The sequence below is a fragment of the Trichosurus vulpecula genome, chromosome 3 (assembly GCF_011100635.1).
Source record: "Trichosurus vulpecula isolate mTriVul1 chromosome 3, mTriVul1.pri, whole genome shotgun sequence".
NCBI classification, from domain to species: domain Eukaryota; kingdom Metazoa; phylum Chordata; class Mammalia; order Diprotodontia; family Phalangeridae; genus Trichosurus; species Trichosurus vulpecula.
In genome coordinates this window covers 231,448,471-231,472,965 of record NC_050575.1, presented here as the reverse complement: position 1 = coordinate 231,472,965, position 24,495 = coordinate 231,448,471, and the positions used below count along the sequence as shown (strand labels likewise).

General features: G+C 36.8%; 1 protein-coding gene and 1 pseudogene across 1 annotated transcript in view; one reads left to right on the top strand and one right to left on the bottom strand.

Moving 5' to 3' along the window:
* Positions 1-24,495, top strand: part of TAF1B (TATA-box binding protein associated factor, RNA polymerase I subunit B) — a 102,822-nt gene that overhangs the window by 24,723 nt on the left and 53,604 nt on the right. Inside the window, exons 7-8 of the mRNA XM_036751656.1 lie at positions 5,357-5,513; positions 16,252-16,351. Of these exons, the coding sequence (XP_036607551.1) occupies positions 5,357-5,513; positions 16,252-16,351 (257 nt within the window). The remainder of the gene's footprint in view (positions 1-5,356; positions 5,514-16,251; positions 16,352-24,495) is intronic.
* On the bottom strand, positions 20,022-20,593 carry LOC118841241 (annotated as a pseudogene).

Sequence of the window (24,495 nt, the reverse complement as noted above, 5' to 3'; positions counted from 1 at the left end):
CATTCTCCCTCTCTCAATATATTCCTCTCTCATCCCTTAATTTGATTTTATTTTTTTCGATATCATCCCTTCATATTCAGCTCACCTTGTGCCCTCTGTCTATGTATATATGTATATTTCCTTCAGCTACCCTAATACTGAGGTCTCATGAATTACACACATCATCTCTTTCCATGTAGAAATGTAAACAAAACAGCTCCACTTTAGTAAGTCCCTTATGATTTCTCTTTCTTGTTTACCTTTTCATGCTTCTCTTGATTCCTTTGTTTGAAAGTCATATTTTCTATTCAGCTCTGGTCTTTTCACTGAGAAAGCTTGAAAGTCCTCTATTTTATTGAAAATCTGTATTTTGCCTTGGAGCATGATACTCAGTTTTGCTGGGTAGGTGATTCTTGGCTTTAATCCTAGCTCCATTGACCTCTGGAATATCATATTCCAAGCCCTTCAGTCCCTTAATGTAGAAGCTGCTAGATCTTGTGTTATCCTGATTGTGTTTCCACAATACTCAAATTGTTTCTTTCTGGCTGCTTGCAGTATTTTCTCCTTGATCTGGGAACTCTGGAATTTGGCGACCATATTCCTAGGAGTTTTCTTTTTGGGATCTTTTTCAGGAGGCAGTCTTTGGATTCTTTCAATTTCTATTTTACCCTCTGGCTCTAGAATATCAGGGCAGTTCTCCTTGGTAATTTCTTGAAAGATGATATCTAGGCTCTTTTTTTGATGATGGCTTTCAGGTAGTCCAAGAATTTTTAAATTATCTCTCCTGGATCTATTTTCCAGGTCAATGGTTTTTCCAATGAGATATTTCACATTGTCTTCCATTTTTTCATTCCTTTGGTTCTGTTTTATAATATCTTGATTTCTCATCAAGTCACTAGCTTCCACTTGCTCCGATCTGATTTTTAAGGTAGTATTTTCTTCAGTGGTTTTTTTGGACCTCCTTTTCCCTTTGGCTAATTCTGCCTTTCAAGACATTCTTCTCATTGGCTTTTTGGAGCTCTTTAGCCATTTCAGTTAGTCTATTTTTTAAGGTGTTGTTTTCTTCACTATTTTTTTGGGTCTCCTTTAGCAAGTCATTGACTTGTTTTTCATGGTTTTCTCACATCACTCTCATTTCTCTTCCCTAATTTTTCCTCTACTTCTCTAACTTGCTTTTCCAAATCCTTTTTGAGCTCTTCCACGGCCTGAGACCAGTTCATGTTTTTCTTGGAGGCTTTTGATGGAGGCTCTTTGGCTTTGTTGACTTCTTCTGGCTGTGTGTTTTAGTCTTCCTTGTCACCAAAGAAAGATTCCAAAGTCTGAGTCTGAGTCTGAGTCTGTTTTTGCTGCCTGGCCAAGTTCCCAGCCAACTAGTTGATCCTTGAGTTTTTCCATCGGGGTATGACTATTTGTAGAGTAGAGAGTACTTTGTTCCGAGGTTGAGGGGATGCGCTGTTGTTTTCAGAGCAATTTACACAGCAAGCTCTGCCACACCAAGAACTCCTCCTCCCCCAAGAACCGCCAACCCAGACTCATGTAAGCAGTCTCTGCACGCTAGCTCTGATCCGCCAATTAATTCCTCCCACCAGGTGGGCCTGGGGCCAGAGGCAACTGCAGGTGTAGCTCTGGAAGCAGCCTCAGAGCTGCACCACCTTCACCGCCCCCAGGGTGGTAGCCCACTGAGAACTCCCTTCACTCTGTCCCAGCAGCTTTTCCCACTAACCTTCTCTGTTGTCTTTGGTGTTTGTGGGTTGAGAAGTCTGGTAACTGCCACAGCTCAATCATTCAGGGCTCTACGGCCAGTTCCGCTCGGCTCCCGGTCTGGTTGGTCCTGGTGCGGCCCACACTGGGCTCTGCTCCCAGTTCCATGTGGTAGACCCTTCCCCGTGACCATCCAGGCATTCCTGGGCTAGAGCCCTGCTTCTGTCTGCTATTTCATGGGTTCTGCTTTAGAATTTGTTCAGAGCCATTTTTTCTAGGTGTTTGGAGGGTCCTGGGGGAGAGCTTTAGGCAAGTCCTTGCTTTCTAGCTGCTATCTTGTCTCCGCCCCTATTTTTAATTTTTAAAGAATCAGGAGACCTGGGCATATTTGTAGGCAGTAGGGAAGAAGCCAGGGGATAGGGAAAGATCAAAGTGAGAGGAGTTTCTGGCTACCATAGCCCCCTAAAATTTTCTAGTCAAATCTAAAACCCAGGGTAGGAATGCTAGCACAAAGGGGAGCTTTCAGTCCTGAACCAGTAGAGCTTTCTAGCAGCCTGATAGTGGCTGATTTCAGTATCTCTACCTTTTCATCTTTGCCTTCTGGCTTCCCTTGGCTTCCTTCAAATCCTAGCTAAAACCCAACCTCCTCAGGAAGACTTTCCAAAGTCCTCTTTTAATTCTAGTGCCTTTCCTCTGTTGATAATTTGCTATTTGTCCTGTAATACAGCCTATTTGCATAAAGTTGTATATAAATTGTCTCCCCTATTAGACTGGGCTCCTCAAGGGCAGGGGCTGTATTTTGACTCAATCTAATGGGGAAAGACAATATATAAAAAGAAGCTGAAAAGCTGGCAGGGGTGAGGTGCAGGGAGGGGCGAGTATCCAGCTTGGGGCCATGATGAAGACCTGCCTTAGGATAGGAGATGAGGAGATGGCTGCACTAGGCCTCCTCCTTAAATGGAGCATCTTGGAGGAGCTCTCCGATGCCCACCCTCCACTCTCTCCAATCAGAGGGAGGGAGGGATCCCAGGGGAAGGGGGGTGGGGTAGGGATAGTTACTGAGAAGGAATGAATTTCAAAGTTGATTCAGTCTTGTTGGAAAAAGAGTTACTGAAGATGATGTCATTTAGTGAATTTATGTGAACCTGGAAAAGTCACTTAACTTCTCTTTCTCTGTTTCCTAGTCTGTAAAGTGAGGATAATAATAGCATCTACCTCAGAGTGATTATGAGGACCAAAATTATGTAACATATAAAGCACTTTACATGCCTTAAAGCACTATATAAATGCTAGCTATACGTATATATGTGTATATATATATATATATATAATATCTAATATATATAAATTATACAAATTGTTCTCTGAGTTCTACTCACTTCATTCTGTATCAGCTCATACAAATCTTCCAACATTTCTCAAGTCCATTCCTTTCATCATTTCTTAATGGCACAGTAAAATTCCATTACATTCACATAAATGATTTGTTTATCTATTCCTCAAGTGATTTCCTTAAACGGAAAAAAAATCAAATGATTTAGTAACTCCATCCAAATCACTAATAAGAGAAATGCAAAATTTTTAAGTTTCACCTCATGCTCATCAAATGGGTAAAAAAAAAGCAGTAAACATCAGGCGTAAGACAGAAACAATAATACGCTGAACATAGAGCTATGAATTGGCCTGTGATTCTGGTAGTCAGTTTTGAATTACACAAATCACTAAACTCTTTTAAGTGTCCATTTTGTAGACAGTGTGCTAGGCACAGGATAGACAAAGAAAAAAATGAAACAGTTCTTGCTCTGTAAGATTTTACATTCTATCAGGAGAGACATGTACTTAAGCATATATAGAGTACTAGGCAATAGGGGGTGGGGGTGGAGAAGTAGTTGGGGATATATTCTGTAAAGCCAGTGACAGAAAGGTCTTATCTGATAACAAAGTATTTGTAGTAGTATTCTTTTTTCTGAAGAAAAAAGGAAATAAAATAGATTCCCTTCAATTAAGGAGAGCTAAACAAATTGTAGAATTTTGATTATAGATGTAATGGTATATTACTACACTGTTAGAATAAATAAGAATTCAGAGAAACATGGAATACTTTATAAAATGACCGAGAATGAGAAAAGAAAAACAAAAAGAATATACATTACTAGATGTAAGTGACAGCACTTAAAGAACTACCAGCCAATCAGCAAGCATTTATTAAGCCCCTCTGGGAATTTAAAAACAAAAACTAAATATTGTCTGTCTTTAAGAAGTTTATTTTCTCTCAGGAGACAACATGAACATATCTAAATTTATACAAAATTAATACAAAGTAATGGCTAGTGGCTACCGAGGAAGTAGGGAGGGCTGTGTTAGGAAAGGCTCCATGTGGAAGGGATTGCTTAAATAGAATATTGAAAGAAAAAAAGTATTCTAAAAGCCAGCAATGACAAGGAGTTCATTGTAGGAATGGAGCACAACTAGTACAAAGGAACAGAGGTGGAAAGCTATGTGAAGAACAAAAAAAGGCCAGTTTGGCTGAACCAATCAATATGGAAAGGGGAGTAATATATAGGAAGGTTGATCCCAGGTTGTAAGTGTCTGAGGCAGGATTTGAACCCAGGTCTTCCTAACTCCAAGTCCATCCAGTATACCACCTAGCCACTACAATAACAATATATAAAGAAAAACAATTCTGAAAGACTTAAGGACTCAGATCAGTGCAACGACCAACTACAATTTCAGAGGATTGGTGAAGAAGCCTTCTATCCACACCCTAACAGGGGTTAATGTACTCTAAGTGCAGATTAACACAGACATTTTCAGATATGGGCAATTATGTTTTGCTTGACTGCGCATATTTGTTAAAGAGTTTGATTTTTCATTTTCTTTTCCCATTTTGGGGGAGGAAGTTGGGAAGGAGAAGGGGACTAGGTTTACCTTCCAGAACAGAATTATTGAAGGTTTTTTTAAACAAAAATGCACCCAAGACAATTGAAGGAAGTCCAGAAGGAAATATAGCCAATCAGGACAGCCTTGAATATTACATGGTTGGATTTATTATATACTTAGAAGGAAAAAAGGAGTTGTATGTAATAGAGATTTTTAATTTCATGTACAGTTCTGTTTTGTTCTACTTTGAATGTAGAAACACTCATTTTATTTAGTGTTAAGTTCAGAATAAAAGAAAATTTTTATAGAACCAAAAAAGTTTTCCTGTTTTTATTTTTTAAACAATTATCTCTTGGGGAATGGCTCTTAGTCTTATATATTTGTGTCAAATACATATCTATCTTGGATAATAGACTTTTATCAGAGCTTTTCAATTTCATGAGATTACAATCCTATTTTACAATCTTTTCTCTTTTGCTTGGTTAAGCATTCTCCCCCAGCCATAGATATGAAAAGTAATCCTTTCTGTTCTTCTAAAAAACTTTTTTGTGGTGTGATCTTTTTGAATCCCCTACTTATGCATCCTGGAGTCATAGTTGCTTTTTAAACAAATCTTGGATTGTTCATCTATGGCTGTTAATTCTAATGATGAGTCCTAGATTTTGTCCTTGGCAAATGCCCCTTTTTCATTTAAGATGCTAATTGAAGTTCTAAGAGGAAACATTGCTAATGTGTTTCTTCTTTTGCATAATAACTTGGCTTTTAAAAAAATCTCTATTTTTTTCCTTCTTCAAAGAAACGACCACTATATGTTCTGGATCAATTGATGGAGTTGAATACTCAAGGCAGAAGGAAAAAGGGATTTTGAAGATGACTGTTCCAATGACACTTGCGTTCTGCTATATGTCATTACTTTGGCAGAGGGAACCAATTACCCTTTCAGATCTCTTGAGGTAAGATGAATATTCAGAGAAGAAAAAACAAATTTTTGGTATTGTGAGTAATAGCGCTATTGGGGGGAGGGTAGTTATTGCACCTTTCCATTTTATCTTAGAGACTTAGCATGAAGAAATGACTATGAGATAGTGAGGCCTGAGTTCTAAATCTGAAGCTTAACTCCTATAATAGTAACTAACCTGTCTTTAGTTTCTTTGTTTGTATAGTGGAAATAATCATAGTTATAAGTATGTTTGAAAGATTAATTAACTAATGTATTTAAAGTACTTCAAAGATTATAAGTGCCACTTATGCAGCTAAGTAATGTTAAGTAGTTTAATTTATAAGAGAAAAAATGAGTAGATGGTCTTCAGATTTTCCATGTGATTATTAGTAACTAAAAAAAAGTACAAATAAGTTGTCATATCCATCAGGGATGAAAGAGAAATAATACTGAGAAAACCTAATGTATAATCAGCTTCTACATTTTTCAGAAAACATGTAGGTTTTTATGTTTGGTGAGCAGATTGCAGAATTATGTAGAGGAGTGCTTAAGTATTAGATAGACCAAATATCATAACATGTTACTACTTACTTTAGGAAAATCAAGACTTTTCTTTTGAACACCAAGACTTATTTCAATATAATAATAACAACAGTAGTAATTACACTGATGTAGCACTTTGAGGTTTATGGTGTGTATTGTCCTTACAACCCTGTGAGGTAGTCGCTATTATTGTTCCTATTTTACAGATCGGAGAATAAATAGGTGAGGGAGGCTGAGTAACTTGCCCAGGGTCACGCAGCTAGTTCAGTAAATGTCTGGGCTCAGATCTTCCAGAGTGATATTCCCTGTTCTGGATATTTTTTTCATTTTTCTACCTGTGTGCCAATCTTGAGCCAACATGACAGGGAAAGTTATAGTTGGAATCCTCTCTTTAAAATTATAGTGGATTCTGCTTGTTTGTAAGTACTCTGTGAAATGATTGATTAAAAAAAATATTTACTATCTGATTCAGTTTAATGGAAATATATGAAATCTGTCATGAAGAGCAGAATCACGGACTCTCAAGAGTTGGAAGAAATTTCAGAGGCCGTCTACTTTAACTTGTATGTGACTGAAACTCCCCTTACATCATCACCAACCAAGCCATCATCCAGCCTTCATTTGAAGGCCTCAAGTGAGATGGTACCAACTACCTCCTTAGGCAGCCCATTTAATATTAGGATAACTGTAATAGCTACAAAGTTTTTCCTTACATCAAACATAAATCTGCCTCTCTGAAAGACCTATCCTTTACTCCTTAATTCTGCCTCCTAGGATGAGGTAAAACAAATATAAACCCGTTTCCATGTGAAACCCTTCTGAATACCAAGGGGCTGGTTACCAGCTATCTTGAAAACAGCTGTTATGTCTGTAATGTGAGCTCTATACCACCTAAAGTCTTCTCCCCCAAAAATTTCTTAGTGAATTGGGTATTACATGCATTTAATTTTTTTTAAAAGTTTCCAGAAACATAGTTAATAGTTTAATATGAACTTGAAACTTCAGCAAGACCTAGTCAAACATGTTTAAAATTAAATTTAAAAAGATCTTTGACATTCAAATAATAGTAACCATTTATCATTTATTTTCTGTTTTTCTCCCCAATGTCTTTGTTTAGACACTTAGTATACTCCTTTGTTTTTGTGTTGTCAGACTCTATAAATATTATTTTTCTAGTTCTCCTTTTTTCATTTTTGTCAAATTATCACAGCCTTGAGCATAGACATGCCCTATAGAATAGAAAAAGGCTCAGAAGATGGGGTCAAGACCCAGCTCTTCACTAACGTTGTAACAGTGATATCATTGCCCAGCACTTTTGATAGCTTACGGTATGGTCCACAGTATGAGATTCTCTACAGGGACACAGACGGAAGAGAGACACATAAATAAATACATATAGACACAGCAAAAACTAGTGAGGTATCCCCAGAAATGCATTATTCTGCCTCATCTCGGATGGCTCTCTTACTCTACCCTGCAATCATGCTAAAACATTCACTTCCATAGTCAAAAGATAAGGACCAGTTGGACACCAAGCGCAGAATCCTGAACACTTTCAGAGGAAGAGTTGCCTATAGTGTTGTTGTTCTTGTCTCATGTTCATAGCAGTTTTGTGTTATTTCATATATATTTTAATGTTTCTTTATTGAGTGATAACTTTGTATAGTTATTTTCATATCTTTCTATCTCTTCCTATTGTATATCTTCTCAGAGAACTCCTGTTCTTCTTTGAAGTTCGTCATTGGTTATATATTACAGGTCACTTGCACCCAGTATGTACCTCTCCATTGCCTGCTGTCGCTTTGGTTGTATCCTTAGTCGTATTAGGGGTCAAAGATAATGCACATCTTAATGCCTTTTTGTGCATGGTTCCAAATTGCTTTTCCAGAACAGCTGGATCAATTCATACCATGTTGCTGTACCAGTCATGCATTAATATCCCTGTCCAACAGTTGTCATTTTCTTCTCCAACAATGGTCATTTTTGTCTTTTGTCATCTTTGCCAATCTGATTGGAGTGAAGTAGAACCTCTGAGTTGCTTTAAATTTTATTTCTCTAATTATTATTGATTTGGAACATATTTTCATGTGATTATTCATAGCTTGGATTTCTTCCTTTTACCTATTCATATCATTTCACCATTCATCAATCAAGGAATGGCTGTCATTTTTATAAATCTAGATCAGTTCCTTATATAACTTGGTTATTAGACCTTTATCAGAGAAACTTGCTATAATGATTTTTTTTCCAAGATGCATAATTTTCTTCTAATTTTATAGCTGCATTGGTTTTGTTTTTGCAAAACCTTCTTAATTTTATGTAATCTTAGTTATCCATTTGTCTTCTGTGATGCTCTCTATCTCTTGTAGGGTCATGAACTCTTTCCCCATCCATCGGTCTAACAAGTATTTTCTTCCTTGCTCCATCTGTACAGTGACCTTTTATATCTGTCATGTATCCATTTGGAGTATCTTGGTATACAGTGTGAGATGTTGGTTTAAAACTAATTTTTCTTGGACGGCTATTCATATTTCCTAGCATTTTTTGTCATTGAGTCCTTATTCCAGTAACTGGGGGCTTTGGATTTATTGAACATTATGCTATTTTGCTTGTTTGCTTTTGTATGTTGTGTACTTTATCTGTTCTACTAATAGATGTCTCTATTTTTAACCAGTCCCAAATAGTTTGAGCTTTATATTACTATACTTCATAGTATAGTTCTATATCTGTTGCTTGTAGGTCCCTTCTTTCCCAATTTTAAAAATTATTTCCCTTGAGATTCTGGACTTTTTGTTCTTGCAGTTGAATTTCATTCATTTATTTTCTAGATCTGTGAAATAATTCTTAGGTAGTTTGGAAGAGCACTGAAAAAGTAAACTAATTTGAGTAGTATTTTTATTTTTATTATATTAGCATGAACTACCCATAAGCAATTACTATTTCTTTTTTTTTTTTGACTTGCATTTTTTTTAATTTATTTAACATATTTAGTTTTCAGCATTGATTTTCACAAGAGTTTGAATTACAAATTTTCTCCCCATTTCTACCCTCCCACCCACTCCAAGATGGCGTATATTCTGGTTGCCCTGTTCCCCAGTCAGCGCTCCCCTCTGTAACCCCACTTCCCTCCCATCCCCTTTTCCTTTCCTTTCTTGTAGGGCAAGATAAATTTCTACTCCCCATTGCCTGTGTATCTTATTTTCTAGTTGCATGCAAAAACATTTTTGTTGTTTTTGAACATCTGTTTTTAAAACTTTGAGTTCCAAATTCTCTCCCCTCTTCTCTTCCCACCCACCCTCCCTAAGAAGTCAAGCAATTCAACATAGGCCACATGTGTATCATTATGTATAACCCTTCCACAATACTCATGTTGTGAAAGACTAACTATATTTTGCTCCTTCCCAACCCATCACCCTTTATTGAATTTTCTCCCTTGACCCTGTCCCCTTTCAAAAGTGTTTGTTTTTGATTACCTCCACCCCCATCAGCCCTCCCCTCCGTCATCCCCCCCATTTATTTTTATCTTCTTCCCTCTTCTTTCCTGTGGGGTAAGATTCCCAATTGGGTATGTATGGTATTCCCTCCTTAGGCCAAATCTGATGAGAGCAATGTTCACTCATTTCCCCCCTCTTCCGCCCTCTCCCCTCCTCCCACAGAACTGCTTGCTCTTGCCTCCTTTATGAGAGATAATCCACTCCATTCTATCTCTCTTTATCTCCCTCTCTCAGTATGTTCCTCTCTCATCCCTTAATTTGATTTTATTTCTTTTAGATATCTTCCCTTCATCTTCAACTCACCCTGTGTCCCCCCCTCTCCATACACACACACACACACACACACACACACACACACACACAGAGATATATACATACACATTCACCCATATATATACATAAACATATATGTATGCATATTCCCTTCAGCTACCCTAATACTGAGGTCTCATGAATCATACACATCATCTTTCCATGTAGGAATGTCAACAAAACAGTTCACCTTTAGTAAGTTCCTTGCAATTTCTTTTTCTTGTTCTTTTTCTTGATTACCTTTTCATGCTTCTCTTGATTCTTGTGTTTGAAAGTCAAATTTTCTATTCAGTTCTGGTCTTTTCACTGAGAAAGCTTGAAAGTCCTCTATTTTATTGAAAGTTCATATTTTGCCTTGGAGCATGATACTCAGTTTTGCTGGGTAGGTGATTCTTGGTTTTAATCCTAGCTCCATTGATCTCCGGAATATCGTATTCCAAGCCCTTCAATCTCTTAATGTAGAGGCTGCCAGATCTTGGATTATTCTGATTGGGTTTCCACAATACTCAAATTGTTTCTTTCTGGCTGCTTGCAGTATTTTCTTCTTGATCTGGGAGCTCTGGAATTTGGCGACAATATTCCTGGGAGATTTCTTTTTGGGATCTATTTGAGGAGGCGATCGATGGATTCTTTCAATTTCTATTTTGCCCTGTGGCTCTAGAATATCAGGGCAGTTCTCCTTGATAATTTCTTGAAAGATGATATCTAGGCTCTTTTTTTGACCATGGCTTTCAGGTAGTCCAAGAATTTTTAAATTATCTCTCCTGGATCTATTTTCCAGGTCAGTGGTTTTTCCAAGGAGATATTTCACATTGTCTTCCATTTTTTCATTCCTTTGGTTCTGTTTTATAATATCTTGATTTCTCATCAAGTCACTAGCTTCCACTTGCTCCAATCTAATTTTTAAAGTAGTATTTTCTTCAGTGGTCTTTTGGACCTCCTTTTCCATTTGGCTAATTCTGCCTTTCAAGGCATTCTTCTCCTCATTGGCTTTTTGGAGCTCTTTTGCCATTTGAGTTAGTCTGTTTTTTAAGGTGTTGTTTTCTTCAGTGTATTTTTCAGTATTTTTTTGGGTCTCCTTTAGCAAGTCATTGACTTGTTTTTCATGGTTTTCTCGCATCCTTCTCATTTCTCTTCCTAATTATTCCTCTACTTCTCTAACTTGCTTTTCCAAATCCTTTTTGAGCTCTTCTATGGCCTGGGACCAGTTCATGTTTTTTCTTGGCGGTTTCTCCTGTAGGCTCTTTGACTTTATTAATTTCTTCTGTCTGTATGTTTTGGTCTTCTTTGTCAGCAAAGAAAGAATGCAAAGTCTGAGACTGAATCTCGTTGTGTTTTCGCTGCCTGGCCATATTCCCAGCCAACTAACTTGACCTTTGAGTTTTTCAGTGGGGTATGACTGCTTGTAGACTAGAGAGTTCTATGTTCCACGTTTGGGGGGGAGGTGCCAGCTCTGCCACACCAGCACTGCTCCTTCCCCAAGAACCCCCAACCCGAACTGGGCTTAGATCTTCAGCAGGCTGTGCACCCCTGCTCTGATCCGCCACTTAATTCCTCCCACCAGGTGGGCCTGGAGCCAGAAGCAGCAACAGCCTAGCTGCCCCACCTCCGCTGCCCCTGGGGCTGGAAGCCGAACCGCGAACTCCTTCTACTCCCGCAGCTTTTCCCACTAACCTTCTCCGCAGTCTTTGGTGTTTGTGGGTTGAGAAGTCTGGTAACTGCTGCAGCTCACTGATTCAGGGCGCTAGGGCATCCTCTGCCCTGTTGCTGGTCTTGTTGGTCCACGCCGCTCAGGCTGGGCTCTGCTCCACTCCGTTCCCAGCTCCCAGCTCTGTGTGGGATAGACCTCACCCAGAGACCATCCAGGCTATCCTGGGCTGGAGCCCTGCTTTCCTCTGCTGTTTTGTGGGTTCTGCTGTTCTAGAATTGGTTCAGAGTCATTTTTTATAGATTTTTGGAGGGACTCGGTAGGGAGCTCACGCTATTCCCTGCTTACCAGCCGCCATCTTGGCTCCGCCCCTAGCAATTACTATTTCTTCAGTTACCTACATCTGTCTTTATTTCTATAAAGAATATTTTATAGTTTTATTCATATAGTTCCTGGGTTTGTCTTGGTTGATATACTCCCAAATATTTTACATGTTCTCTGGATCACTAGTTCTTAAAGTCTAGGGACTTTTGAGGGTCTATAAGACCTTTTCACAGGATCCATGAGTTCAGAAGTCTTTTTTATGATAATAATAAGACATTTTAATTTTTAATATAAGTAACAACAAATATAATCCACATAAGCAGGTCCTCAATAATTTTTAAGAAATGTTTCAGTAAAGGGGTACAGAGAACAAAAAGTTTGAGAACTTTTTCTCTGGATGGATGGAAAGCAGTATCATTAAAACCTAGGGAGCAGAGAATATCCAAGTGAGTGATCAATGCTGTCAGAGGCATCAGAGAGATTAAAAAAAATGAGAACTGAGAAAAGGCCATCCAATTTAGCAATTAAGAGACCATTGGTAACTTTGGAGAGAGCAGTTTCAGTTGAATGATGAGATTAGGGCAGAAGCCAGATTGCAGAAAGTTTAAAATTGAGTGAGAGGGAAGGAAGCATTGGTACCAAGTACAGATGACTTGCTCAAGCAATAGCTAATGGGGATCCTTGAGTCAGTATTTTTTAAGGATAAGGGTATATGCATGGGTGTGTTTGTAGGCAGTGGGGAAGGAACCAATAGATAGTAGAGACTGAACTTTAGAGAATATTGGGATGATAGTTGGTGCAGTCTTTGAAGGGAAATGATGGGGATAAAGAATCAGTTGTAATTATTGAGAGGTTTGTCTTGGCAAGGAAAATGGCCACCTATATGAGCATATATGTGTGTGTATATATGTGTGTATAAAACATTTCTGCATGTATATTAGTTGACAGTTTGTATATACACATACACACCCTCACAAACATTTAAATACATCTACAAGGACAGGTGTATGCCCCTGTCTTTTCCAATTTAACGTTTGCTAATCTGAGTTCCTGATACATCTAGTTATTACCTGCGTGATGTGAGTATTATTTTAGAATCAGCTATCTAAGGGCAATGAGAAAATTGACTATTTAGAGCAAAATAAAAAATGAACACCAAGCTACAAGAAAGATAGAAAAATAATATAATAGGTCTTTTCCAGGCTGTGTAAATGAACTGTTGACTGCAAAAAATGAAAAATATATCAGTATAGAAACTTTGACTCTGTAAGCACTATTTCTTTTTTTTTTTTTTTAATAAATTTCTTTATTTATTTTTAGTTTACCACACACGGTTCTACATAGTTTTGAGTTCCAGTTTTTCTCCCCTCCCTCCCCCTCCCTCCCCAAGACGGCATGAAGTATCATATAACTGTCATGTATAACTTCGCATTGAATTAATTTATGCACTAGTCAAGTCGTGGAGAAGAATTTTGACCAATGGAATGAATCATGAGAAAGAAGAAACAGAACCAAAAAAAAAAAAACCCAAAAACAAAAACAAAAGAGAAGCAGAAGAGGCGAGCATGTAGTGTGCCTCAGTCTGTATTCAAACTTCGCAGTTCTTTGTCTCGATGAAGATAGCATTCTCCATCGTGAGTCCCCTGGAGTTGTCCTTGCCCCTTAGGTTGCTGAGAAAAGCGCAGTATGTCAGGGTTGGTCCTCACGGAATCCATATATCTGTGGCTGTGCACAACGTTCTCCTGGCTCTGCTCCGCTCACTCAGCATTATGTCGTGTAGGTTTTTCCAGGTTGTTATGAAGTCTGCATCATCCCCATTTCTTATGGCACAATAGTATTCCATCACCTTCATATACCACAGCTTGTTCAGCCATTCCCCAATTGATGGGCATCCCTTTGATTTCCAATTCTTGGCTACCACAAAGAGAGCTGCTATAAATATTCTTGTACATATGTTTCCTTTTCCCGCTTGCGTGATTTCTTTGGGATACAACCCTAGAAGTGGTATTGCTGGGTCAAAGGGTATGAACATTTCTATAGCCCTTTGGGCATAGTTCCAAACCACCCTCCAAAATGGCTGGATCAGCTCACAACTCCACCAGCAATGCAACAATGTTCCAATTTCCCCACATCCTTTCCAGCATTTATCATTCTCCTGATTTGTTATTTTAGCCAATCTGACAGGAGAGATGTGGTATCTAAGAGTTGTTTTGATTTGCATTTCTCTAATCAGCAGCGATCCAGAGCATTTTTCCATATGCCTGTAGATAGCTTTAATTTCTTCCTCTGAAAACTGCCTGTTCATGTCCTTTGACCATTTCTCAATTGGGGAATGTAAGCACTATTTCTTAGAGTATTTTACATGATATAAAGTAATTGCCACAAAAAAAAACCACAGTAGTCCGATATTATTATGCTTCCAGCTAAGGCACTTTAGCCAGCAAATGCTTATGATATCCTAGCCAAGAGAAAAGATATGTCATCTGGGGTTAACATTATTTACAGTATAAACTTGTTTGATAAACATTATGGAGAAGAATGGATAATATTACAAACTAAACAGACCCTCAGAAAGCAGTAGAGGAGAAAATAATTCTGCAGAAAACAATTCTTAGAAAGCTAAATGAGGTTGTCCCAGTGGCATTTATAGATGAAGCTGGAAGGACAATAAATAGTCATAAATGAAACAGTTGCTGGTATTTTCATGATGATTTCTTCTTATAGTGGTATCAATGCATTTGGACTTTAATAGCAATTCCTTTTATACTTTAGGAGGAAATGTTAGTATTACTTATGTCAGGAAAAGCAAGTAGACCAGACAATATACATTTGGAAGACATCTAACCAATCCAAACATTTATTAAACTACTGTACTAGGCACTAGGGAGAAGGACAAAACAGAAAATGGTTCCAGGCCTCCAAAACCTCGCATTATACCAGGGTTTGGGGGCAGCAGGGGTCAGAATTGTGAAAGCATTGAGGAAATACTTTTCAAGACAGTTCATAGCAGGGAATATTTCAAAGAACAGAAAATCATAGATAGATTTATTATCCTTTCCTCAGCAAAAAGTGACCAAGAAGATAATAGCAAACACAAACCCATTTCCTCACTTTTTCCTTGCAATACCCCTTTGGGACTGTTCCCCCAGTTTGTATTTGTTAGTGGGATCCCCAGAAGACAGCTGTTATTTTGGGTTCTAGGGGATAACCCTGTGGATCTGCATGCCTAAAACACTGTAAATCATGAGCCCTCATGTATGTTTGTATTAACAGAATTAATTAGCTCTTAATAAAGGTACTTAAGCGCAAATAGCATAGAAAGAACAGTACCTATAAAACATTACATTCTTCACCATATACCTGGGACATCTTCTGCCGTAAATACGCAGATGGGAAAAATAGCTCAAACTTAGAATATAGTGGTAGTGAGGCACATGTGTAGACTATACATATGGCAAAGATAACTCATCTCCAGGTATTACAGAGCTTGGAAGTTACTTCTCTCTTTGCAGAGTCCTCATATTGAATTCCTAGAGTCTATTGCTCTCCAAGGTGCCTGACTCATGATTGTCAATAGGGCGTTCCTTGAACCTCCTTCCTTTCTTGAATATCTGTCTCTCTGTATCTTTGTCTATTTAGAATGTGTTTCTTCATTCCCCACTGGATGCAGTGTCTTCTATTAGTCCATTAGCTGTCATGGCATTTGAGGATTGGGAAAGAGGAAATAAGCATGTATATAGCACCTTCTGTGTGCCAGGAACTGTGCTTTGTTGTTGTTTAAACAAATATTATATTTCATTTGATCCTCACAACAACCCTGCAGCATAGGTGCTATTATTATCCCCATTTTACAGTTGAGGAAATTGAGGCAAACAAGTTAAGTGACTGGCCCATGGGCACACATCTGGTTAGTGTCTGAGGCTGCATCTTCCTGACGCTAGACTCAGAGCTCTATCAAGCCGTACTACTAGCTGTTATTTTCATTTTTATTGGAATCCATATTCACTCCTGATTTATGCTTGTAAACTTCTCACTACTTGCTAGGTGAATAAATTTCAGATGTAGTGATATAAGAATAATTTGGGGAAAACAAGTAGAGTTTAAGTTTGGAGTATAAAGTGTGTACTACGTAGAAACCACATTTAGTCTTAAAAAAAGACATGAGAAGGAAATAGACAATTTTGCAGATAATTTTCTATAGTAGATACCTTCACAATCATATAGTTGATTAAAATGTATAAAGAACTTTCTTTTCCATTAGTCATATGTGGGTATAGGTTAGCTTTTAAAAATGTTGGCACATAGGTAAAGTAAGAATGCATCCAACTAGCTCTTACCTTGACTTTTCAAAATAAATGATTTTCAGAAAAAAAGTTTTTAAACAAACCTATGGCTTTCATTTATGATTCATCCTAGTTTTTAAAATTCAGATTTGTAGAAGATGGTCATATTCCCTACATAAACACCTACCAGAATTTTCCAGAGGAGATGAAGTTATATGGACAAGATGTAAAATTATTTTCCATTGAGGTGAGTATTTCTCTTTCTTGGTCACTAATGTAATATAAGCTAACAGTAAATCATTCTATTGAATAATATTTGTATATTCCTTGCTTGATTCATTTTTCTTTTTGGTGAGATATTTTACTCCATTGGATTTGTGATCTCATTATATGTTTTCTCTCCAGTGATGCAGATTATAGCCCATCTAAGCCTAACTATTCTGTTTGACTCACATCCATTTTTTGTTGTTATTCAGTCATTTTAATCATGTCTTCATCACCCCATTTGCCATTTCTTGGCAGAGATACTGGAGTGGTTTGCCTTTTCCTTCTCCAGTTCATTTTACTGATGAGGAGGAACTGAGGAAAATACTGAGTTAAATGACTTGGCCAGGGTCATACAGCTGTTAAGTATCTGAGGCCAGATTTGATCTCGAGAAGATGAGTCTTTCTATCAAGCCTGGCCTTCTATCCACTATACCATCTAGCTGCTTTTATCCGTAGCCTCCTGTAAAATTGCTGGAGTAGTTCCACAAAATGTGCAGGGAGCCTTCTTCCTGTTCTCTTAACATTGTGTGAATACCATGAGAGCAAGCAGACTATAACATATTGATCACCAATTAATCATATTTTTATTAAGTGTCCACTGTATGTCAGGAACTGTGTTAAGTTCTGGGGATACAAATACAAAACTGAAATAGTTCCTGTCCTTAGGGAGCTTACATTTTATTGGGGGAATACTTTAGAAAATAAGCAAATATGTGATATATATACAAAATAAATACAGTGTTGGGGGTAAAGATGGATCTAGAAAGACCTTTTATGGGAGGTGACATTGGACTTGAACTTTGAAATGAAGCAGGGTTTCCAGTAGACAGAGCTGAACAGATGGAGAGCATGTTCAGGTAGAACATGGACAGGGGAGAGCCTGTGCATGTAGAGGTGAGGGATGGAAAACCTAATGTAGAGATCAGCAACTTGGCCAATTTGGCTGAAACCTAGAGCGTATGATGGGGAGTGATGTGTCATCAGCCTGGAAAGGAAGGATGGAACTAGATTGTGGCAGAACATAGGTGTTTGTACGTCATCCTAAACGCATTGTGGAGACACTGAAATTTCTTAAGCAAGGGAGTGATGTGGTCAGACTTGGACTTTGAGAATATCAGTTTGGTAGCTATCTGGGACATGAAAGAGAGAAAAGGCTGGAGGCAAAGGGTCCAATTAGCAGGCTTTTGCAGTAATTCAAGGTCATTGTGTTATGAGTAAAGAGAAGTGAGGTGTGAGAGATGTTGAAGAGAAAGAACTGATAATACTTGGCAAACTAATTGGTTAATTGGGGCTGGGGTCATGAGTGTGAGTGAAGATTTGAGGAAGACTCCTAGATTTTGAGCCTGTGTGACTAAAAGAAAGGTAATGCCTTTGTTATAAGTAGGGAAATTAGGAAGTATAGAGATTTTAAGAGGAAAAAGCATTCACAGTTTGGGACATGTTGAGTTTGAGATGCCAGTTGAGTATGACCAACAGGCAATTGGGAGATACTGGCCTGGAGCTCAGGACAAAGCCAAGGACTAGATATGCAGGTTTGTGTATTACCTGCATAGAGATAATGGTAGAGCCCATGGGAGCTGATGAGATCACTGAGGGAGAGTAGATGAAGAGAAGAGAGAATCCTGGATGGAGGCCTTGGGTAAGGGACAGGTGATATAGGAAAGGAGATGGAGGGGTGACCAGACAGGTAACAAGAGACCCCAGGAGGGAGCAGTGTCCTAAAAACTCGAGGAGGAGAGAGTTTCCAGAGGGAGGAAGTCACTAGTACATATTGCAGTGAGTTTAGGAAGGGTGAAGGCCATTGGATTTAGCTGTAAAGAGATCGTTGGTAACTTGGAAAAAAAGTTTCATTTGACTGGCGGGTGTGGAAGCCAGATTGCACTTCCCTCTTGCCATGTGATCAGTGTTCATCTTTTTTTTTCCTAATTTTTTTATTATATCTTTCATACTTATTATATTAACATATTTTCTTGTTCATAGTGTGTTGCAGCCTGCTCATACCCACCTATTATTCTTTTTTTAAATTTTCTTATCATTATCTAAAACTTTGTTGATTCATTCAAATAGAGAAATATAATGGCAATATATGTAAACATTTTTTAGATCTATTTTTCTATTATCCAACTCAAATCACATATAGAAATACAGTTTATAGATCATAAACTGTAATTGTTGACTGGGATTACTTTACTGATTAGATAAATTTGGAAAATTTGATTTCTTTTTTCATTTTGTGTTTCTGTATTTTGTTTGTTTGATTGGTTTTTTGTTTGGATCTATAATTTCCTCACCGCATTGAGCTTCCAATGAGGAAATCTCTTGTACGAATGCAGATCAGCAGTAATTCTGTAATTTATAATTTTGGAGAGTTGCCTCCACTACTTAGAGGTTAAGTGACTGGCCCAGGATCCCATATGGCCAGTATATGCCAAAGGCAGGACTGAAACCTAGCATGGTGTGACATTTCCTCTTTTAGTTTCTTTTTTATTAGATTGTAAACCAGAATCGATATAATTTTCATAAATATTTATTAACTTAGATTAATGTAAAAATTTAAGATTTTTAGAGTTCTTCCCTCACAACAACCTTGTGATAGAAATAGTACAGTATTGCTTACAGGTTAAGAAACTGAAGTCAAGAGAAACTAAATTAATTTATCCATGATCACACAACAGATAAATGTTGGAGTTAGAACTTGAACTGTGATTTTCTGATTCCTAGACCAGTGCCCTTTCACTCTGTATACTGCGCTTCCACCTAATCATTTGATTAAGTTTTAACAGTTTTATTGGTTCTGTTTGTTTTATGCTCAGATGATTGTTATCTTAAATAAGGATTAAAGATTAAATTTATTCTGTTTTCACTTTAAAGCAAACCCAAGAGTAATAAGTAGGTAGAAGTTTTAGAGAAGCAAGTTTAGGGTTGATGTTAAGAAAAATTTTAACAACAGTCAGAACTTTTCATAAGTGGAATGGGTTACCTTGAAAGAAGATGGGTTTTCTTTATTTATAGATCTTCAAGATAAGACTGGATAACTTCTCCTCTGGTTTGTTGTAACAAAGATTCTATTTCTGTTATGAGTTGGATGAATTGGCTGCTAAGGTACTTTTCAACTCTGAAATTCTCTGGTCCTTAGGATATATAGTCCCAGCTGCTATCCATCAGCCGTCTTCATGCTATCATGCCTTGCATTCTAGCTTCCACCTGCAACTCACCACTTCATTTCTTACCCTGGGCTTTTGATGAATGTTGCTCATCATATCTAGGGTTTTTCTTGTTATTTTTTTTTAAATGATCGTAAGTAATTTATTTTTGAGAATCATTTAACATAAAGTTATACAAATAAAATTTATATAAACAGAAATCCACATTTGCATAACACAGATGGCATGGGACAAAGTAAAAACAAGATAACTAAATTGGCCACTATATACAATTGAACACAACTGTGTCATGTACACTAAATCTTACAAAATAGGCATCTCAGATCAATAGAAGACCACTCTTCATTCAGTGTCATCATCCTGCAAAATAGATTGCTGTAGCATCTGCATGTCTTCTTTTCTCCATGTCCTCTTTTAATACATTTGGTAATTGTTTTGGTGCTTACCACACCCTCAGGATGCTTTGCTGTAAGTGCTTTGTAGACCTCAGCCAGAACCCCTAGTTCCACTTTGTCTGCCACCTGTAGCTCCCTTCCCTCCTTTCTGTTGTTGCTGCCCATACATCTCTTTGGGTTAGGCAACTTTGATTTCACATTTCCCAGAGCCAATCTAATGATAACTGCTTTCTAATAATTTCTTTGTTGGTTCTTCATCTGTGTATGTGATAAACCAGAATCATCTTCTTTCTTTATGTCCATAGGAAGTTCAGTATTCTCAATTTCTCCGAATGCTCCAAAATATTCCTTTATTTGTTCTTTAGATGTATCTGGGCTCAGTCTGCTGACAGATACTTTTTGTGGGGGCCCCTTTCCCTTTAAAGCTTCAGCCCTTTTGAAGTCTATCAGCTTGACATCCAGCTTGTGTTCCAGGACGTTATCGACACTGGCAACATATTTGAAAAACACAAATCCAAATCCCCTTGATCTTTCCTTGGTGGGATCTGTTTTAATTGTGTGGTCTATAACCTCTGCAGAATTAGACAGATTTTCAGTGAGAACTTTCTTGCTCATATTCCACCTTAGCCCTCCAATAAACATTTTACTGTGGTTCTTACCCATGTTAATTTTGGAGTCCTCAGTTGAAGTCCTCTATGGTGGTGGGGTTGTCAGCTGGGGTCAGGTGGCACAGAGAGGGAGTTGCAGCCATAGCAAATTGTATGGTGTCTTTCCCTGGGGTGTTTTCTGTTTCCATGTGCCAACATGGGCTGGAAAAATGGCACATTGTTACTTTCTCTTTCCCCATTAGGATTCTGATATTTTTTCTAGATATTTTTTGGAGATGTTTGTTTATTTGTTTTCATGAGTGGTGGAATTCATTGTACTGCTTCCTTCTACTCTGCCATCTTGGCTCCATCTCCTTTGTAGTTAATATTTAGAGCATTAATCTATTTGAAATTTCTTGTGGCTCATGATGTGGCTCAAGATATTAATCTATGCCAGTTTTTTCACCAAATTGCCATCCAGTTTTCCCATGATTTTTTCTTGAATAACTAATACAACATTTTATGATCTTAGGTTTATTGTACACCATACAATATAATTGTATCTAGTTGTTGTCATCTGTTCCACTAATCTGTTTTTTTTTAAATCTAGTGTGAGATATAGTTTTGATAGTCACTTCTTTACAGTTTGATATTAAATGTAAGATTGAAAGGTAGGTCTCCTTTTCTCCATTTTCTTACTTATATTTATCGTTGGTATTCTTCTTTTGTTTTTCATGTGAATTTTATTATTTTGTCTAATTATTTTGATTGGTATAATATTAAATCTGTAAATTAGTTTGGAAAGTATTACCATATTTTCTGTATTAGCTCAGTTTTAACTAAGTAGTTAAATATTTTTCCATTTATTTAGTCTTGCCTATTTCTGTGAAATTTATTTAATAGTTGTTGAGTTTGTATGTTCTCTCTCTATAGTTTGCTAAGTTACAAAGCATTTACTATATTTCAATAGTATTTTAAATGGTATTTCTCTTTGTATCACTTTTTTATGGCATATATTAGTGATATATAGAAATGGCAATGATTTTTTATGTCTTGTCCATTATAATCCTGAATTTATTTTATTGCAATTAATGTTTTTATGAATTCTCTTCAGTTTTCTAATTTAACCTTTATAGTGTTTTCACAGAAATATTTTGATCTTTTTATTCTTTTAATTTCCTTCTCTAGTCTTATTGATAAGAGTTAGCATTTCTAGAACTATGTAAAATGACAATGGTGATAGTGTGCAGCCTTTTTTAAGAGGAAGGTGAAAAGATCTGCCCATTTTATATGTTTATGTATTGCATAATTCTATCATGCGTGGTATAACTCAGACCTGATCATAATCAATAATTTTAAATATATTATTACGTATTACTTGCTAGTATTTCTTTAATATTTTTGAACCAATGTTCATTCATGAAACTGTCTATAGTTTTCTTTTTCTGCCTTCTGTCTTAATTGAAGATTAAAACTATATTTTTTTTCATTGAAACAGTTGAGTAGAAAGCTGTCTTTTTGAAAACTTTTTGCATAGTATTTATTCTAGAATTGTTTATGTGTGTGTGTGTTTGTGTTTATATACTAGCTCACTAATGTCCGGTTTTAATTTCTTTTTTCTGATGTTGGCTTATTTAGATTCTCAGTTTTGTGAATACCAATTGTTATGTTTTATCTTTTTTCATATTTTTCACTTTCTATGACATTGTCAATTTATTTGACATATAAAATTGTGTCTTAATATTCTCTAATACTTTTCTTTAGATTCTTCAGCTTTTTATGAATTGAATTTGCTCTCTTCTCACATTTGATTTTGGTAATTTGATTTTCCTCTCTTTTTTGGTTAAATTATCTAATAGTTTAAGATTTTATCAGTGTTTTGAAAAAAAGTTTTGTATTTTGTTTTCTTTTTCCACTTTTTTCAGTTATTAATTTTTCTTTGTTATTAGTAACTTTGTTGATGCTTATTTTGTATCTGATTTTTTTCTAATTTTTTTAACCAGAAATTCAGCTCATTAATTTTCTCTTTTTTACTTTTATTAACATAAGCATTCAAGGAAATACATTTTATTTTAAGAACACTTTTAATTGCATCTTATAAATGTTTATATGTTTATTATCATTATCGCTGACGCATTTTTATTGTTTCTATTATCTTGTCATTTATCTAGTCATTCTTAAGAAAATCAGTTTGTCCCTTTTTAGACATGCATTTATAACTGATTTTCTGTTTTATTTTGACCTGCATTTTGAAAACAGGGTGATTAAATCTCTCACTTTTAATCCTTTTTAATTTAGTGCCTTTTGTAATTATATTAACTTTTCCTTTAAAAATTTAATGATGATGCTGTTTAGCACATTTATATTTAACATTAATGTTTAATTAATGTATGTATTTAAAATTAATATAATCTTATGGACAAAATATTGCTAAGTCTTATCTTTTTATTCATCCTGTATCCTGTTTTCTTATTTAAATAAATTTACTCCACTAATGTTCAAAGTTATAACTACTAAATTTAGTTTTTCCTCTCTCATATTCAGCTGCATTATTTTTGCCAGTAAAACACAAGAACTACCTTACTTCCCTTTAGTTAATATAATTCCATTTACATGGTCATGCATAGACACTTGCTCTGATACCTACCTACCATAGGTAGAATTCAGTTCCATCTTAGTTTTTATAAATATACACACTCATCCCACCACAAAACCATAGCGCTAGCATAGCTACTAGATTGACTAAATTCCATAGTTTTACCTTTTCATTTTTCATTTCCATGTCATTTCCTTTTCATTCCTTTTCAGTGTTTACTTCTATCTTGTACCCACCCCATCTTATATAGATATAAGATTAGCTACTCTCTCCTCTTCCCCTGTCCTTGCCTATTCAATATTTGTGAGAACCACAATCAAAGAATTCTTTCTCTTATCCCTTTTCAGTTTACTTTCTTGGTGTATAGATGTGATCTAAGGCCTGGGGATGGAGTGGAAGGGCTTCTCCCTAAAAGAGTCCTTGCTCTGAATTCACAAAGATCTGGTTCATCTTGGTTAAGATAGGGTATCAGACTTCTCTATCTCTTTGCCTTGTTACCCCTAGACTGGAGTAACTTTGAGAAATCTCTACAACAGAATTTAGGCATGACTCATTTCTAGGATTTCCTCATAAAGTAGTTAACAGAGTCCCTTCCCTTCTTGACAAAGTGTTCATTGTACATTACCAGGTATAGGACAACAGTTTTATTTCCTTCACCACTACCACTATGCTAGTAAAAATGCTTAAAACACAAAAGATTCATAAGCTTTCATTAACAAATAAATGTAAAACATCAATGTCATATGCATTATACTCTCCCAAAAAGTAAAGACAACTTTGTGGGATCTGCAATAGACATTTGACTTTCACCTCAGATCTGTATTGTCTCAGCAACTCCCAGGATTACAGCCATTCAGAGCATGGTCTGGCCTTTCTTACTTTCAGCTGTGCTAGCCTCCTCCTGGTGGTGCTTCTCTGAGAAGTGGTGGGATGTGGGATCACCTTCCACTGGTTAGATGATATCTGACTCAGAAACTCTTGACTTCTTAAATATATGAGGTTATTGTCAAGGCTGGGAAAATCCTTTTCTCAAGATTGCTGGTGGCTGGCTTGTGCTCAAAGAAGGAAACAGAAAATGGAAATCTATGGCCAGAAACTCAAGCTTATGTAGAACAAGCTCATATCTGCATTTTGCTGCTGTACGGTGGTAGCCACCAGTGTCATGAAGATTGAGATAAATCCCTTGGTTCCCTTCCACCCCCACCTCCTTGAAATCCAAGGGAGAGAAAGTGCTGGCAAAATCTCAAAAGAGAGTTAGTTGTTTCTCCTCAGTTTGTCTCATAGTCCACCAGGTAGAGGGCTCCTTCAGAGTCTATGACCCATCCATTTTTCCAGGCAATTACTAAGTGATTTTCCTCAAGTGCATGTCTATCAGTGTCACT